This window comes from Bos grunniens, chromosome 7 (assembly GCF_055505025.1).
Source record: "Bos grunniens cultivar Pamir isolate PY7600 chromosome 7, Bosgru_T2T1.0, whole genome shotgun sequence".
Taxonomy (NCBI): Eukaryota; Metazoa; Chordata; class Mammalia; order Artiodactyla; family Bovidae; genus Bos; species Bos grunniens.
In genome coordinates this window covers 17,081,014-17,095,554 of record NC_141171.1, presented here as the reverse complement: position 1 = coordinate 17,095,554, position 14,541 = coordinate 17,081,014, and the positions used below count along the sequence as shown (strand labels likewise).

The 14,541-nt window shown below is 55.8% G+C and overlaps 2 protein-coding genes across 5 annotated transcripts; one reads left to right on the top strand and one right to left on the bottom strand.

Moving 5' to 3' along the window:
• The first annotated feature begins 1,808 nt into the window (after nucleotides 1-1,808).
• KANK3 (KN motif and ankyrin repeat domains 3) lies at nucleotides 1,809-13,184 on the top strand. 4 transcript variants are annotated; one of them, XM_086409669.1, is made up of 13 exons: nucleotides 1,809-1,846; nucleotides 2,784-2,854; nucleotides 5,139-5,279; nucleotides 5,603-5,669; nucleotides 6,464-7,741; nucleotides 7,820-7,919; nucleotides 8,119-8,310; nucleotides 8,408-8,492; nucleotides 8,959-9,175; nucleotides 11,493-11,635; nucleotides 11,764-11,964; nucleotides 12,039-12,137; nucleotides 12,931-13,184. In XM_086409669.1, the coding sequence occupies exons 4-13, from the start codon at nucleotides 5,636-5,638 to the stop codon at nucleotides 13,006-13,008; spliced, it is 2,427 nt and encodes an 808-aa protein (XP_086265795.1). In that variant the 5' UTR covers nucleotides 1,809-1,846; nucleotides 2,784-2,854; nucleotides 5,139-5,279; nucleotides 5,603-5,635; the 3' UTR covers nucleotides 13,009-13,184. The 4 variants fall into 4 exon arrangements, with proteins under 4 accessions (XP_086265795.1, XP_086265794.1, XP_086265793.1 ...); XM_086409668.1 differs by having other exon boundaries at nucleotides 2,548-2,854; XM_086409667.1 differs by lacking the exon at nucleotides 2,784-2,854.
• Nucleotides 13,185-13,348: 164 nt separating this feature from the next.
• RPS28 (ribosomal protein S28) lies at nucleotides 13,349-14,483 on the bottom strand. The gene is made up of 4 exons (XM_086409672.1): nucleotides 14,414-14,483; nucleotides 14,272-14,319; nucleotides 13,627-13,760; nucleotides 13,349-13,430 (listed from the first exon to the last, which is right to left on the bottom strand). The coding sequence occupies exons 1-3, from the start codon at nucleotides 14,450-14,452 to the stop codon at nucleotides 13,638-13,640; spliced, it is 210 nt and encodes a 69-aa protein (XP_086265798.1). The 5' UTR covers nucleotides 14,453-14,483; the 3' UTR covers nucleotides 13,349-13,430; nucleotides 13,627-13,637.
• Between the last annotated feature and the right edge of the window lie 58 nt (nucleotides 14,484-14,541).

The window sequence follows — 14,541 nt, the reverse complement described above, 5'->3', positions numbered from 1 at the left end:
AAGTGGAGTATTAGATGTTAAAATATATTCTAAAGATACTGTGGTTAAAACAGAGTGGCACTGGGACAAATGGATGAATCTCTGAAATAAAGTAACCTACCTCCAGTGGGCCCCATTTTAGCAGATTAAGTCTGAGCTGCTTCAGACATACCCTTCTGCCTGTCCCTCCAGCTCGCCTCCCACCAACATCACGACTTAGTCAAATTTCACCATATCACCTGTTGCATGTGCAATTTCTACTATCTGGAGCACCTTTCCTAAGTGTCATCCTTGCAGGCTGCCTACCCAGACACTCTAGGTCAATGATGTGCCCCCCTTTCTGTTCCCATAGATTCCAGCTCCCACCCCTCTCACCCCTTTAGCATAAACCATAACTTGAAAGTCTATCTCCTCCTCTCAGGTTTGAGGCCCAGGATGGCAAGGACTATGTTCCCCTCAAGGACTTGCACAGTGCCTGGAACACTGTATGTGCTCAATAAATGCTAAATTAATTGAGAAAAAGATCTGGAGGGTCACTTTAGATCATACTACATTCCAACTGGGTTACAGAGTTCAATGTAATGTCAAATCATTCTCTGAACAAACATTTAAAAACTTTTTTTTGAAGTGTAGTTGATTTACAATTTTGTGTTAATTTCTGCTCTACAGCAAAATTACTCAGTTATACATATATATACACATATATATATATGTATTCTTTTTCATAGTCTTTTCCATTATGGATGATCACAGGGTATTGAATATAGCACGGGCTTCCCAGGTGGCTCTAGAGGTAAAGACCCTGCCTGCTAATGCAGGAGACACGGGTTCAATCCTTGAGTCGGGAAGATCCCCTGGAAGAGGACATGGCAACCCACTCCACTATTCTTGCCTGGAGAATCCCATGGACAGAGAAACCTGGAGGGCTATAGTCCATGGAGTCGCAAAAGAGTCGGACACTCAGTCAAACTGAAGTGACTTAGCATATTGAATATAGCTCCTTGTGCTATACAATAGGATGTTGTTGTTTATCTTATTCTCTATATAATAGTTTTTCCTATTTCTCCCAACCCCTCCTTAGCAACCAACATCTGTTCTCTATGTCTGTGAGTCTTCAATAAACATTTATTAAGTGCCTACTGTGTGCTCGGGGCACTGGATAAAGCAGTGACCAAAATAAATCAATTCCCTGTCCTTACTGGGAGACAGATGGCAAATAAGTATACAAATAAATTATATATATATATATATATATTTTTTTTTTCCAGATAGTGAAAGTAGCTATCAGGTTCGTAACTGAAGGTCCACGTTAGGTCTTTAGAGGACAGAAACACATAAGTTGAGCCCTCAAAGATAGGAGAAGGTGGCCAAGTGAACAGGTGCAGGGAAGAACACTTCAGGAAGATGGAAGAGCATGCACGAAGACCCTGAGGTCGAAAAGATCCAGGGTCCGGATCCCTCACCCAGACACTGGGAAAGGAGCATCAGTCCTTCCAGCTTCCACCTAAGGGATCTTCCATATATACAAGTCCCACCGGGTAACTTTCCTACTTAGAGTCTTCCCATGGCTCCCTGTCCCCGGTGGATGAGATCCAAGCCCTTTCGCCCTGAGCCGGTCAGCACTCAGCTCCCCACCCTGGACAGAAAGCCCTCAAAGACCGTCACTCCAGGCCCCGCCCCTATCCCCGCCCCCAAACCCTGGGCGCGGGCCAGTGCGGCCCACCCGCCTCACCATTGGACAGTTCGGAGAGCAAAGGGCCCTGGTTGGCTGACGTGGTTGTCAGTTAGGGTCCAGGCCTTGATAACCCGTCCCCGAACTTCGAGGGGGCGGGCTCGGGTGCGGGCGCGGCTGGGGCTGCGGCTTCAGGTAAAGCACCAGCTTTCTGGGCACCGATGGGGAATCTGGGGGGCAGGGATCAGGGGTACGCACCGGGACGGGGCGCTGCGCTTCCAGCCCCTCTGCTGGCTCAGCGCGTAGCGATGGGGAGGGCACAGTGTTCTCTGCCTGGAACCCCCCCCATTCCCACACTGGGAGCCCCAGGTGGGGAGCGAGCAGAGTTGGGGCCCTGTGGATTCGTGAGGTCTCATTTCTCCCGCCCTTCAGGAGCGAAGTGTGGTGGGGGAGGGGTCGTTCGCCCCCTGTGCTTCCACAACTTCGGGATCCTTTCCCGGAGTCGCTCCGGGACAGCTGGGGGACCCGAGTCCATCCCCTCGCTCTGGACCTGAGTGTGTGTGTGTGTAGGGTGATTCGGAAACCGCGTTGGGAGGAGGGACGGATGGCCCCCGGGGCCGGCAGACAATGGGCAGCGGATGGAACCGCCCGGCAGCGTTTCCTGCAGGAAACTGCTCTGTCTCTGTGAGGCTGTCCTAAGGGGACATGGGGGTGACGGGGTGCTGACCTCAGTACCTCTCCCCTGGCACCATCATCAGCCTCCACCCCACCTCAGGGGTCTGAAAGTCCCTCCCCACATTAGAGGGGGTGCCTCCACCCAGAGCCTCAATCTGGGAAGACGCCCCCCTCCCCAAGACCGGGATCTGAACTGCCTTCCGTATTCCCCTACCCCTCAGGTTTTGCGATCACAGCTCTGAGTCCCAAAATAATCCCTGGGGCTGGAGTGGGGGCGTGTGGCGTCGACTCTGACGGCCTAATGAAGGGTCTCAGGCAGAGGATGTGGATCTAGCCGTGACAGCTCCTCGGGCAGGGAGCGGAGGACAAGAGAGAGCGGTTGCACGCCCCCCGCCCCCGCTCTGGCGAGGGTACAACCCCTGGAGTCACCAGACTTTGGCCCTGCTCTTCCCATCAGGGACACACGCAGGAGACAGGCAGGAGCGCAGGCTGGGAGGGCCGACCCCCTCTAGCTCTTTGCCCCTCATGGTGAGTGGAGGGCTGTTTATAGAAAGCTATCAAGTGGAGTGGGCAATGCAGTGGGTGTGTGTGTTAAGTGGCTTCAGTCGTGTCCGACTCTTTGCCACCCTATGGACTGTAGCCCGCCAGGCTCCTCTAGCAATGGGATTCTCCAGGCAAGAATGAAATACTGGCAAAGCTGCTGGGTTCAAAAACCTGCTTCTGCCCATGTACAACCTTGGCTGGGTCACTTCATCTCTGAGTCTCAGTTTCTCCATCTGCACAATGGGGAAGGGGGGAAAAGAATAATGCTAAGAAAATCTACTTCAAAGGGCCTAGGAGTTTTTTTTTTGTTGTTGTTGTTGTTTTTTTTTACTAAGTTAATACCCATAAATTGCTTAGAATCGAGGCTACCCCCATAGCAAATGCAAACGTTTTTATTATATTGCTATTTACTCTTCCTGGGGCTGCTGCTGTTGCTTAGTCATTTCAGTCGTGTCCGACTCTGTGCGAGCCCATGGACTGTAACCTGGCAGGCTCCTCTGTCCATGGGTATTCTCCAGGCAAGAATACTGGAAAGGGTTGCCATGCCCTTCTCCAGGGGATATTCCCGACCCAGGGATTGAACCCAAGTCTTCCTCATTGCAGGTAGATTCTTTACCTTCTAGCCACCAGAAAAGCATCTTTTTGGGGGCATCCACCCATTTTTCAGGCCAACTTCTGGGTCTGGCTGCTCCAGCTTGTTTGGGTCTTGGGAATGGCCCAGAGCTGTTTTTTTGTTTGTTTGAATTCCCAGGGTCTTGGATTTGGGTGTGGCCAGGTCCCTGAAGCAAGGGGCTGATCCCACTGAGGCAGTTGGCCAGCTGTGTGTGAGGCCAGCCCAGACCCCTAAGCCCCAGTCCAGGTTTTCTCCATGACCCAGCTCTTCCCAGAGAGCTTCCTGAAAACAAGTCCTGAGAGGCACTGACTGTCCTCTGTGCTGCCCTGCTGGCCGGCCCCTTATAGCCAGTGTGAGGGACGGGAAACAGCTGCTTCAGGACGGCAAGTTCCCCGCCACTCCCTCCTCCCTTGGGGAGTGGGGGTGGGGGGGATGTCAGGGACCCAGGCTGGACAGAGGTGGCGAGTGGGCCCATATACCCAGCCGTGGAGCAAAATGAGTCAGGTGGGCCAACAGGTGGTTGGTGGGTGTTAGGTATGCAGGTGGTCATCAGGAGTGCAAGAGACCTGAAGAGGTGATGGGGAAATTTGCCAGGTGGTTAGTGCAGATGGCAGTAGGTCAGGAAGCGTACAGATTGGGGCTGGTGGGCACCTGCTGGTGGAGGGCTGGGCAGACAAGGGTTCCCAGAAGATGAGTGGAACCCAGTCTGAGGACATTTCCTATAGGTAATCGACTTAATTGCTTTATGCCTTAGCTTCCCCATCTGGAAAAGGGGGAACCATCCTTCCTTGCAGGTTTATACTGGGGGAGGTACATTAAATGAGAGCAGGCACAGAGTAGGCACTCGATACAAGCTGCTTGCAGTTCTCTGAGGGTTTTTCATGTGGGCTCTTCAAAGCTCCATCTTTCCTGCTCTGTGCTTTCTGAAACAAAGCACAGTAACTTTGATTGTGGTGGACTCAATAACAAAGTTCTGGAAAAATCCCTGTTAAATATCACATTATTAGATGTGACCCAATCTTCAGTTTCCTTTTTAGATTTATTTATTTTTATTTGTTTGTTTTTGGCTGCACTGCGTCTCTGTTGTTGCGGCTTTCTCTAGTTGCGGCAAACCCAGGCTACTCTTCATTGCATTGCAGCAGTGCACGGGCTTCCCATTGTGGTCGCTTCTCTTACTGTGGAGCGTGGGCTGTAGGCATGTGGGCTTCAGTAGTTGTGGCAGATGGGGCTTAGTTGCTCCACTGCTTGTGGGATCTTTCTGGACCAGGGATTGAACTCATGTCCCCTGCATTGGCAGGTGGATTTTTAACCACTGGATCACCAGGGAAGCCCCTCCCTCAGTTTCTTAGAGCCTCCATCACATCACCTGAAGAGTCTCTCTCCCTTTAGCCCCAAACATAGCCACAGCTCTCACAATCTGGGTGCTTGTGGTTCCACTACAATTTCTCACGAACTAAGGGCAGAGCCCTGTGGCACTCCAGTAGAGACATCACAAGGAGACTTTGCATCCTTGGTGCCTCTGTTGGAGAACTCTTCATCATTCCTAAAGGATCTCACAAGTTACACTGATATAAATTTGGATGTACAATTATATTTTGTTTGCACTCTAAGGAAAAAAAAATGTAAGAATTCTGTTTTCTGTTTGTTTCTTTTCAGTATGCAGAATCTGACCAGATGAGTTTTTAATGAGCCCACGAAAGGCTTCCAACTCTCGCCTTCCTCCTCTGAATGATCACACTCCACCCCTTTGAGCGTCAGTTTCTAATTTCCCTCAGGGACTGACAGAAATCTCCGCAGGTCTGGAAAGCACCGCCCCCTGCCCCGCCCCCAGCTGCTCTGGTTCTCTTATCACCATCCCTTCTTCTTTTGATGCCCTTCCCGCCCAGCAGGCTGAGGAGGCCTGGCACAGGAGGGCCCCCACAGTCATTCATTCCAAACTTTCAAGGCCACTTGAGGGAGGAGGGAGGAGAGGACCTGTGTGTGTGTAGTGGGGGTGTTGGGGGGTGGAGAGGAGCGCTGGGTCTGTTTACTCATGCAGAGTCCAGACAGACCCCAGAGGCACAGCCAGAGAGGTAGGGTCCAGCCCTACCCACCCTCACCCCTCTGGGGGCCTTTTTCAGGGTGTGAAAAAGGTGGCTGCTATTCCGGGAAACATGGCCAAGTTTGCCCTGAATCAGAACCTGCCGGGTAAGTGTGCAAAATGGTGTTTGTGTGTGTACAGATCCACACCCGGCGCCCAGGTGCCCACACAGCCCTGCAGTTCCCTCCTCTGCAGAGTGGTCAGAGGGCCCTTTATAAAGGTGGATAATGTCCTGGCCCTGCTTAAAATCTGCCTCTGGTGCCCTATTACAGGTGGAATAAAACTCCAGCTCCTCACAGTGGCCCAGAAGGTTCCTCACAGTCTGGCCCAAGTCCCCCTCTTCTAGTCTTCTCCCTCCTCCCTTCTTTCACTCTGTTCTGCACATTCTCACCTCCATCCCGCTTTTACTCAGGTCCACCCTGCTCATTCCACCCCAGAGCCTTTGCACGCGCTGTTTTCTTTTAGGAACCTCCCGTCCCAGCTGCTTTCTCCTTCTCATTCAGGGCTCAACTTCTAAGTTCCCTCCCCAGAAATCTGCTGGGACAGCCAGAGCCAAAGCCTGTCAGTTGCTCTCTGTTTCATCTTGAAATTTTTATTATTGCCCTAAGGACCTTTTTTGAACGTTTGTGTTTATCTGTCTCCTACAAGTGGGCAAGGATGCTTGTCTTGTTCATTGCTATGTCCTCAGCGTTTGGTACACAGTAGGTGCTCAACACGTGAATGCACAACTTTTGGGGTGCAGATAGGTGTATAAACTTCGGTGTGCAACCGCAGGTGTGCAGGGTTTGGAGCAGGTGGCGTCGTGAAAGCATGTCGTGGGGCGGTGGGGAGGCGCTCCTTTTGTTAGTCTCTCTGCGTCTCCCCGGCCTGACGTTCCTCCACGCCCCTGTCATGTTCGCAGACCTGGGCGGCCCTCGCCTGTGCCCCAGCGCGACTGGGGGCGCCCGCAGCCCGAGCTCGCCCTATTCGGTGGAGACCCCCTACGGCTTCCACCTGGACTTGGACTTCCTCAAGTATGTGGAGGAGCTGGAGCGCGGCCCCGCTGCCCGCCGCTCTGCGGGGCCCCTGCCCGCGCGCCGTCCCCGCGCGCCCCGGGCCGGCCTCGCAGGTGCGCGCAGCCCAGGCGCCTGGACCTCCAGCGAGTCCCTGGCTAGTGACGATGGCGCAGCGCCGGGCGCACTCTCCCCGGGTGCGCCGTCCACGCTGATGCTGCCGCCGCTGTCCCCGCGCGCACCGGTGCGCAACCCGCGCGTCGAGCGCACGCTCCTGGAGACCAGCCGGCGGTTGGAGCTAGCGCAGGCGCAAGAGGGTGCGCCCAGCCCGGCCCGCGCTGCCCCGCGCAGCCCGCGCGGGTCTGGCCACAGCAGCCCTGCCCCCAATCCGGCCCTGGCCTCGCCGGGCCCAGGGCAGCTGCAGCTGGTGCGCGAACAGATGGCCGCGGCCCTGCGGCGCCTGCGCGAGCTCGAGGAACAAGCGCACGCGCTGCCCGAGCTGCAGGAGCAGGTGCGCGCGCTGCGCGCCGAGAAGGCGCGGTTGCTGGCTGCGCGCCGGCAGCCGGAGTCCGACGGGGAGGCCGAGGGGCGCCCGGACAAGCTTGCTCAGCTGCGGCGGCTAACCGAGCGCCTGGCCACCTCTGAGCGCGGCGTTCGCGCCAGGGCCAGCCCCGGGGCTGACGGCCCGGACGGGTCAGCTTCTAGCTACAGCGAGGGTGCGCCGCCGGGTCTCGACCGGGCGCCCCAGACACGGGAGGCAGGCACCCAGATCGTGCCGGAGACCCAAAAGGCGGGAGTCCAGGCGGTGCCGGAGACCCAGGAGGCCGGCGTGGGGGCAGCTCCTGAGACTCTCGAGGCGGAGGCGTGGGTGACGGAAGCTCTGCTGGGGCTGCCCGCGGCCGCCGAGCGCGAGCTGGAACTACTTCGCGCCAGCCTGGAGCATCAGCGCGGGGTGAGCGAGCTCCTGCGGGGCCGGCTGTGCGAGCTGGAGGAAGCCCGCGAGGCTGCTGAGGAGGCCAAGGCCGAGGCCGAGGCGTCCCGGCCCCAGCCGTGCGTGGCTACCACCCAGACCTCGTGGGATTATGTGGAGAAGACCACGCAGACCGATGCTCCAGAGGAGGCCCCAGCCCCGATGCCGGAGAACCCCCCCGGATCCACGGATGGGGACAGGGCCGTGGCACCCGCGGGTGAGTCCCCGTCTCTCGCTGAGCCCTGGCTTGTTGGCCGCTGAATTCGAACTCAGTGTCTCATCTGATCTCCGCCAGGCACCCTCAAATCCATCATGAAGAGGAAAGACGGTAAACCTGGTGGCCAAACCAGCCCCGGACCAAAGAGCCTGCAGTTTGTTGGGGTCCTCAATGGAGAGTGAGCACTTTTCCCCTCCCCATGGCAGCATCTGCTGGGACATAGACTGGAGTTTTGAATCCCAGCTCTGCTCGCAGCGTGGTCTAGGCAGGCCTCAGTGTCCACATCTGTAAAATGGGGACAGCCACTTTCCACCTCGCAGGACACCAGACTGAGCCCACGGGGGAGGCTCAGCATATACCTCCCACCCTGCCCCCAGGTACGAGAGCTCGTCCAGCGAGGGCGACAGCGAGGATGGTGCTGCCGAGCCCCCGAGGAGCAGTTCCTCGGGCTCAGGCGACGACAGCGGCGCGGCATCCGACTCCGAGACCCCTGGCGCTCCCAGCGGCAAGGAGGACCGGGACGCTGAGCCGGAGGCAGAGCAGGAACCTCAGCCGGGTGCGCAGGGGAGGTGAGCCGCGCGAGGGACACGGAATGGGGACGGCTGCTCTTTCCCCCGCCTTCCCACTCTCCATCCCGACCTCTCCTGGAGCCTCTCCGTCTCCTAGGTGCGAACTGAGCCCGCGTTTGAGGGAGGCGTGTGCAGCCCTGCAGCGGCAGCTGAGCCGGCCCCGCGGGGTCCCCCGCGACAGTGTGAGTGCATAGAGAGCCCGTCACAGGAGTCTGATGCCCGCCTAGGGAAGAGCATCGCCTTCTTTAGAGTTAAGGGGGCCCCAAGTTCCGTCACCTCGCGCCAGGGCCCTCCATGGATACCAAGGTCTCCAAAGGGATCTCCGCCCCAGAACAGGGCTGATTTTTCTCTGATTTCCCCAGAAGGGTCCACCCCGGCCCCAACCCCATCCCGGACTCCCCAAAGACAAGCGCTCACAGTCTTCCTCCACTCCTGGTTCTCTCGGAGGCTCTCCTCGGGAAGGAGAGCATCCTTGCCCTCTGGGGCCGCGTACCCACACTGACACTGCTCCCTCCTCCAAAGGGGTGCGGCCCACGAGTCCACGCCCCTCTTCAAATACGGAGGGACCAACCCCCCCTGCCTGGGTTCCCAGACCCGCCCCCACACCTGCCCTGGGCCCTCGCTGATGTCTCTCTCCTGTCCTGGCAGGGCGCGGCGCGCCTGGTGGCCCAGGAGTGGTTTCGGGTGTCGAGCCAGCGGCGCTCTCAAGCGGAGACCGTGGCCGGGGTCCTGGGCGCGGTGGCGCGCCTGGGGCGAGAGCTGCTGGAGCACGTGGTGAACCTGGCGGATGGCAACGGAAACACAGCCCTGCACTACAGCGTGTCCCATGGGAACCTGGCCATCGCGAGCTTGCTGCTGGATACGGGTCAGCATTGAGGAGGGGTGGGGAGGGCACTAGAGAATAGGGACCCACGGAAGGGGGAATCTGGGTAGTGCTGGGCTGGCACTGCCATCCTACACCTGCCAAGGATGCAGAGGAGGACTGGCATTCTCACCTAAACTCTCACCTCCCATCATCTCAGGTCACTGTCTCCTGTTGTCCCACTCCCACAATCCTTGGGGCTCGTGGGACCAGTAGCCATTGCTCCCACCCAGTTTCACTGCACTGTCTCCTTGCTCCCCCTCTGGCCTGTTATTAACTTCTCCTTTATGTACTCTCTCAAAGTCCTCCTGCTGCCCTTCCCTCACTTCATCCTGCTTGCTTATCAGACTTCATTGAGGCACACAGTAGACCCTCTGGTGTTTGTTGAATGAATGAGCTTTCATGAATGGGAGCTCTGGGCGGGTGCGTGTAGGGAGTGGAGAGAAGGATCAGTTTTACTTGATAAGTATCAAACATAATTTCCAACAGAGGTAAAGGCCATGACAAGATAAAATCAGGGAAGGGAATCAAGAAACAGGGTAATCCTTTAGTTTAGGATCCTTCCTTAGCAAGGCCTCAGAAGGGAAAAGCAGGCGGGGGAAGATAGATGGGGTGCCTGGCGAGCTGCAGACACCCCACTGTGGTTACTTTGAGCCCCTTCTGCACCTAACATCCTCCACCAGGGTCACAGAGGCTTGTGAGAGGAATGGACACCTAGACAATAGGCCACACAACTGGGGGATGCCCTTAGTCCTGACTTAACTATCCCACCTTTTTAAAAAATTTACTTGGTTGTACCAGGTCTTGTCTCATGCAGGATCTTTGTTGTGGAATGCAAAATCTTAGTTGTAGCATGTGGGATCTAGCTCCCTGAACAGGGATGGAACCTCGGGCCCCCTGCATTGGCAGCACAGTCTTAACCACTGTACCACCAGGGAAGCGCTGTGACTTAAAACTGTTTACTTCTCAGCCCACTGTCTCAGATCTCCTTTCCCCAAACCTCTCCCACCATTCATCTCCCCAAACTGCACCTAGTCTTGAGCTTTCAGAATGGTGGGGGTACCCAAGCATTGAACACCCTGGGGAATGAGATCCAGAGGTAGGTGCTATGATGTGTGGGAGGGGGCCAAGATGGCAACAGAACTGACCCTAGAGGAAATGGAGCTGACATTTGTGTTCATCTGTAAAGGACAGGCAGCAACAACCAAGCTGTTTCCCAGGGCTGCTGTAAAAAGTACCACAAAGTGCCACAATTTGTTTAGAACAAATTGTGTTGCAGTTCAGGACGCCATTAAGTTCACAGGACTGGTTCATTATTAGGGGTCAGAGTGAAATTATTCCATGCCTTTCTCCCAAGTTTCTACTGATGGCAGCTCATCTCTGCCTTCAGCATCACATGGCGATCTGTTTCTTCTGAGGATACTAGTCATATGGAATTGTTCAGTTGCTCAGTCGTATCTGATTCTTTGTGACCTCATGGACAGCAGCATGCCAGGCTCTTTTGCCCTGGAGGTTTGCTCAAATTCATGTGATGGGGCCAAATTTCTTTTGATCTGTTCTGGCTGCTGTGTGGAAACTGGAATGGAGTTGGGACACCAGGGGGGCCCAGCTGACAGTTCTCTGGGGAACCAACAATGGTGGCTTTGTGGACAGTAGTCCTTTTATTGATGCTTTCCAACTGTGGTGTTGAAGACTCAAAGAGTCCCTTGGACTGCAAGGAGATCAAACCAGTCAATCCTATAGGAAATCAACCTTGACTATTCATTGGAAGGACTGATGCTGAAGCTCCAGTATTCTGGCCACCTGATGCGAAGAGCCAGCTCATTGGAAAAGACCCTGATGCTGGGAAACATTGAAGGTGGAAGAGGGCAACAGAGGATGAGATGGTTGGATGGCATCACCAATTCAATGGACATGAACTTGAGCAAACTCCAGAAAACAGTGAAGGACAGGGAGGCATGGTGTGCTGCAGTCCATGGGGTTGCAGTCAGACACGACTGAGTGACTGAACAATTAGTGGGAGGTATTGCTCTAGGTACTGGGGGATACGATGGTTTGGACAGAACCAAGTCTCCAAACCTGTTTGTAATAGGGAGGTGAGGAAACCTTTCAGTGAGATGGAAACAGAACTCTAAAGGTGAGAAGGGCCACATGGCTCCTGGAGAGGGAAGAGCCTTGTAAGGTAGAGGAACGAGTAAAATCATGCATGACCCTCAGTGACCAAGCTGGCTAAACAGATGGTGAACTTGATGCTTGGAGGGAAGTGAGTGGACAAATTTAGGTGTCGGCTTCTTGAACTGATGCCTCTTCGCTTTCCTAGGGGTCTGCAAGATTGACCACCAGAATCGAGCTGGCTACTCTGCCCTCATGTTGGCGGCACTTACTTCTGTGGGGCGAGAGGACGACATGGCTGTGGTCCAGAGACTCTTTCAAATGGGCAACGTTAACGCCAAGGCCAGCCAGGTGCATAGATGCCTCCTCCCTGGTTGAGTCCAGGTGGCACTTTCACTTCCGGAGCCAAGTCTCTGAGACCCCCCTCCCTTTCCTGCAGAGCCCACACCAGCCCTGTCCCCTTCTTTCCCTCTCCCCAGACAGGACAGACAGCCCTCATGCTGGCCATCAGCCACGGCCGCCAGGACATGGTAGCTGCCCTGCTGGAATGCGGGGCAGACGTGAACGTGCAAGATGCAGACGGGGCCACGGCACTGATGTGCGCCAGCGAGTATGGGCGCCTAGACACTGTGCGGTTGCTGCTGGCCCAGCCAGGCTGTGACCCTGCCCTCCTGGACAACGTGAGCCACCATGGGGCTGGTGTGGGGTAGTGGTGCCTTGATTCAGGGACCTGACTGTCTCCATGATCCCTCAGGAGGGCACCAGTGCCCTGGCCATTGCCTTGGAGGCTGAGCAGGACGAGGTGGCCGCTCTGCTGCATGCCCACCTGAGCTCAGGCCAGCCTGGCTCCCAGGTGAGTGCGACCCCATCCTGCAGAAATGGAGTTTACCAGCTGCACAGCTCAAGGATACCAAGTGTGCTCCCAGAAAAGGGGCTTTTCTTTGTGCACCCACAGAGGGAGCACTGGGTGGCAGGAACCTGGGTCTGATGTTCAATCTTCAGAACACCCCAAGGGTTAGACACACTTTCACATGTAAAGTGAAGGTCATGAGCCTGAGGCCTCCAGGGGGGCTTGCCCTAAGGTCAGACAAGAGCTGTTAGACCTAGCTCAGACCATCATGTCTGTGGACTCCCATTACAGGCCCAGAGCAAAGGAATAAAAGCATCCTTTGGAGTTAGTCCTCTTGCCTGGAGATCCCATAGATAAAAAAGCCTGGCAGGCACAATCAGTGGGGTTGCAGGGAGCTGGAGATGACTGAGCAAGCGAGTCACTAACACTTTCGCTTTAGAGTTAGGGAGCAGGGCAAGAGGATTCAGTCTGTCCCCAAAAGGGAGGTGCTTATAAGCAAAAGTGCCAGCATTTTCCTAGTTAAACTTGCCCTACCAGTCTCCCCTTCCTGCACTCTCCTGTACATGTGTGGAAAAAGAACCACAGAGATCAAGTGCCTCTTCCAGGTCAGATGGGACAGAGGCTGGATTCAAATCCTGGCAGCCTGGCTCTACTGTGCAAGGTGGGGTTCCACTTAGGGTCGGTGAAAACAAGTGACCTCCAGTAGCTTAAGCATCTCTGAGTGTTAAGGGGGGCTGAAACCCAGTGTCCTGTCTGCCGGAGACTGACAGGAACCCCCCCCCACCTCTCTCACCAGCTGTCCCCTGATTCATCCACGGCCACGCCTGGTGAAGGAGGCTGCAGTGACAGTGGAGAGGACCCCCTGCCCCAGTGACTGGCCTAACACATCTGGGTCGGGGAGGCGGAGTCAGGTCTTGATCTCTGGGCAGAGGTCTGTGGTCAGAGGCTCAGCTTGAACCACACAGGGTGAGGAGGCAGCTGAGGGAGTGACACAGCCCCTAGTCTACCCATTCCTCCAGGCTTCTTACCTAATAAAACCTTCCTAACTCATCTTGTCCTGTTTTGGAGGTGTACATAGACACATGGTTCTCCCGCCTCACAAAGAAAATGCCTTGTTGGCGAACACCCCCCATTTTCAGAGTACACTGGGTCAGTGACCACCTGGGGGCCCCACAGAAGGATTTTGGAAATCCAATGACAACCCAGACAAAACCTCAGGTTTTCATACGATACAAACACTTTATTAACAGCAGATCATCCTGGTGGGCCAAGGCGACAACCCAGACATCCAGCACCCTGTAAACAAACCAAAGCGTTGAAATGCTGACAAGGTGCCCCCATCCCAAACAGGGAAACTCCCTCCCCCATCTTGCTAACTTCAGCAGACCCCGACCAACAGCCCTTGATCCTTGAGCCCTGACGAAATCTCCCCACCCCCAGGCAAGGGTCTAACAAGGAGCTGCTCAATTTCCCACTCCACTTGTGCACTCACCAGTCACAAGTTCAGCGCAGCCTCCGAGCCTCTCGCTCTGACTCCAACAGGGTGAGCACGTCGCCCTCGCGCACGGGGCCTTTCACGTTTCGGATGATGGAGCGGCTCGTGTCGTCCATGAATTCTACGCGCACCTACGGGGCCCACAGGAAGGACGGGAAGAAGTCAGAGTCGGTTGAGAATAGGATCCGTGGGATAAGCGGCTGATGTCGATCCAGAGAACGTTTCTGCTTAGAGACACTTAAAAGGGGCTGAGGCTGGGAAGGCAGGACTGGGATAGGAGACAAGCCGGAGAGGGGCCAAGGCGTGGAGAACAAAGCTCCCGAGCGCCAGAAGATGCCACCAGGGGAGACAACTGGGGGTTGTCGTGAGAGCATGGAGCCACTGTGGTCGTTGGCACAGGCTGAACCAGGACAACGAACTATGTCAGAACACGGGGAATGAGATCGCCAGAGCCCAGATCCAGTGGGCAGGGCCTTGCCTAAGTTCCGACCCTCGACCTTCTGTAAGCTCCGGGAAATAGGGAACGTATCGGTTCCCAGATACCAGGGAACAAAACCCGGGGCACAGAAATTATCCTCGAGATTCAAACTTTAGAAGCCCCACCCCGCAAACATCCCCCCGCTCCCCGCCTCCCCCGCTCACCTGCGTGCACTGTCCCTGAGAACCGGTCCTGCCCAACACCTTGGTGACCTTGGGGGAAGAAACTGGAATCAGATCTAGCCCACCCGGTTCCCTTACTCCCTCCTCCCTCATCTGGGCCCTCAAAACGGGGCCTCCGCCTCACCCTGGCAAGCTTGATGGGCTGCACACGGCTCGTGTCCATGATGGCGGCGCGGCGGCGGTCGGGCGGAGAGGAGTCACGTGTTTCGGAGAGGGTATTTATACGACTCCCTAGCTCCGCCCATTCCCGCT

What these genes read in the sequence shown, in the direction of transcription:
- KANK3 (XM_086409665.1), top strand. Translation starts at nt 6,283, where the DNA reads ATGCACAACTTTTGGGGTGCAGATAGGTGTATAAACTTCGGTGTGCAA. An exon ending in GCGGGGTCCCCCGCGACAGT is followed by an intron (nt 8,493 to 8,958) that starts GTGAGTGCATAG and finishes CTGTCCTGGCAG; the next exon opens with GGCGCGGCGCGCCTGGTGGC. An exon ending in TTAACGCCAAGGCCAGCCAG is followed by an intron (nt 11,636 to 11,763) that starts GTGCATAGATGC and finishes CCCTCTCCCCAG; the next exon opens with ACAGGACAGACAGCCCTCAT.
- RPS28 (XM_086409672.1), bottom strand. Translation starts at nt 14,452, where the DNA reads ATGGACACGAGCCGTGTGCAGCCCATCAAGCTTGCCAGG. An exon ending in AGCCCATCAAGCTTGCCAGG is followed by an intron (nt 14,320 to 14,413) that starts GTGAGGCGGAGG and finishes TCTTCCCCCAAG; the next exon opens with GTCACCAAGGTGTTGGGCAG. An exon ending in CTCAGGGACAGTGCACGCAG is followed by an intron (nt 13,761 to 14,271) that starts GTGAGCGGGGGA and finishes TGGGCCCCGTAG; the next exon opens with GTGCGCGTAGAATTCATGGA.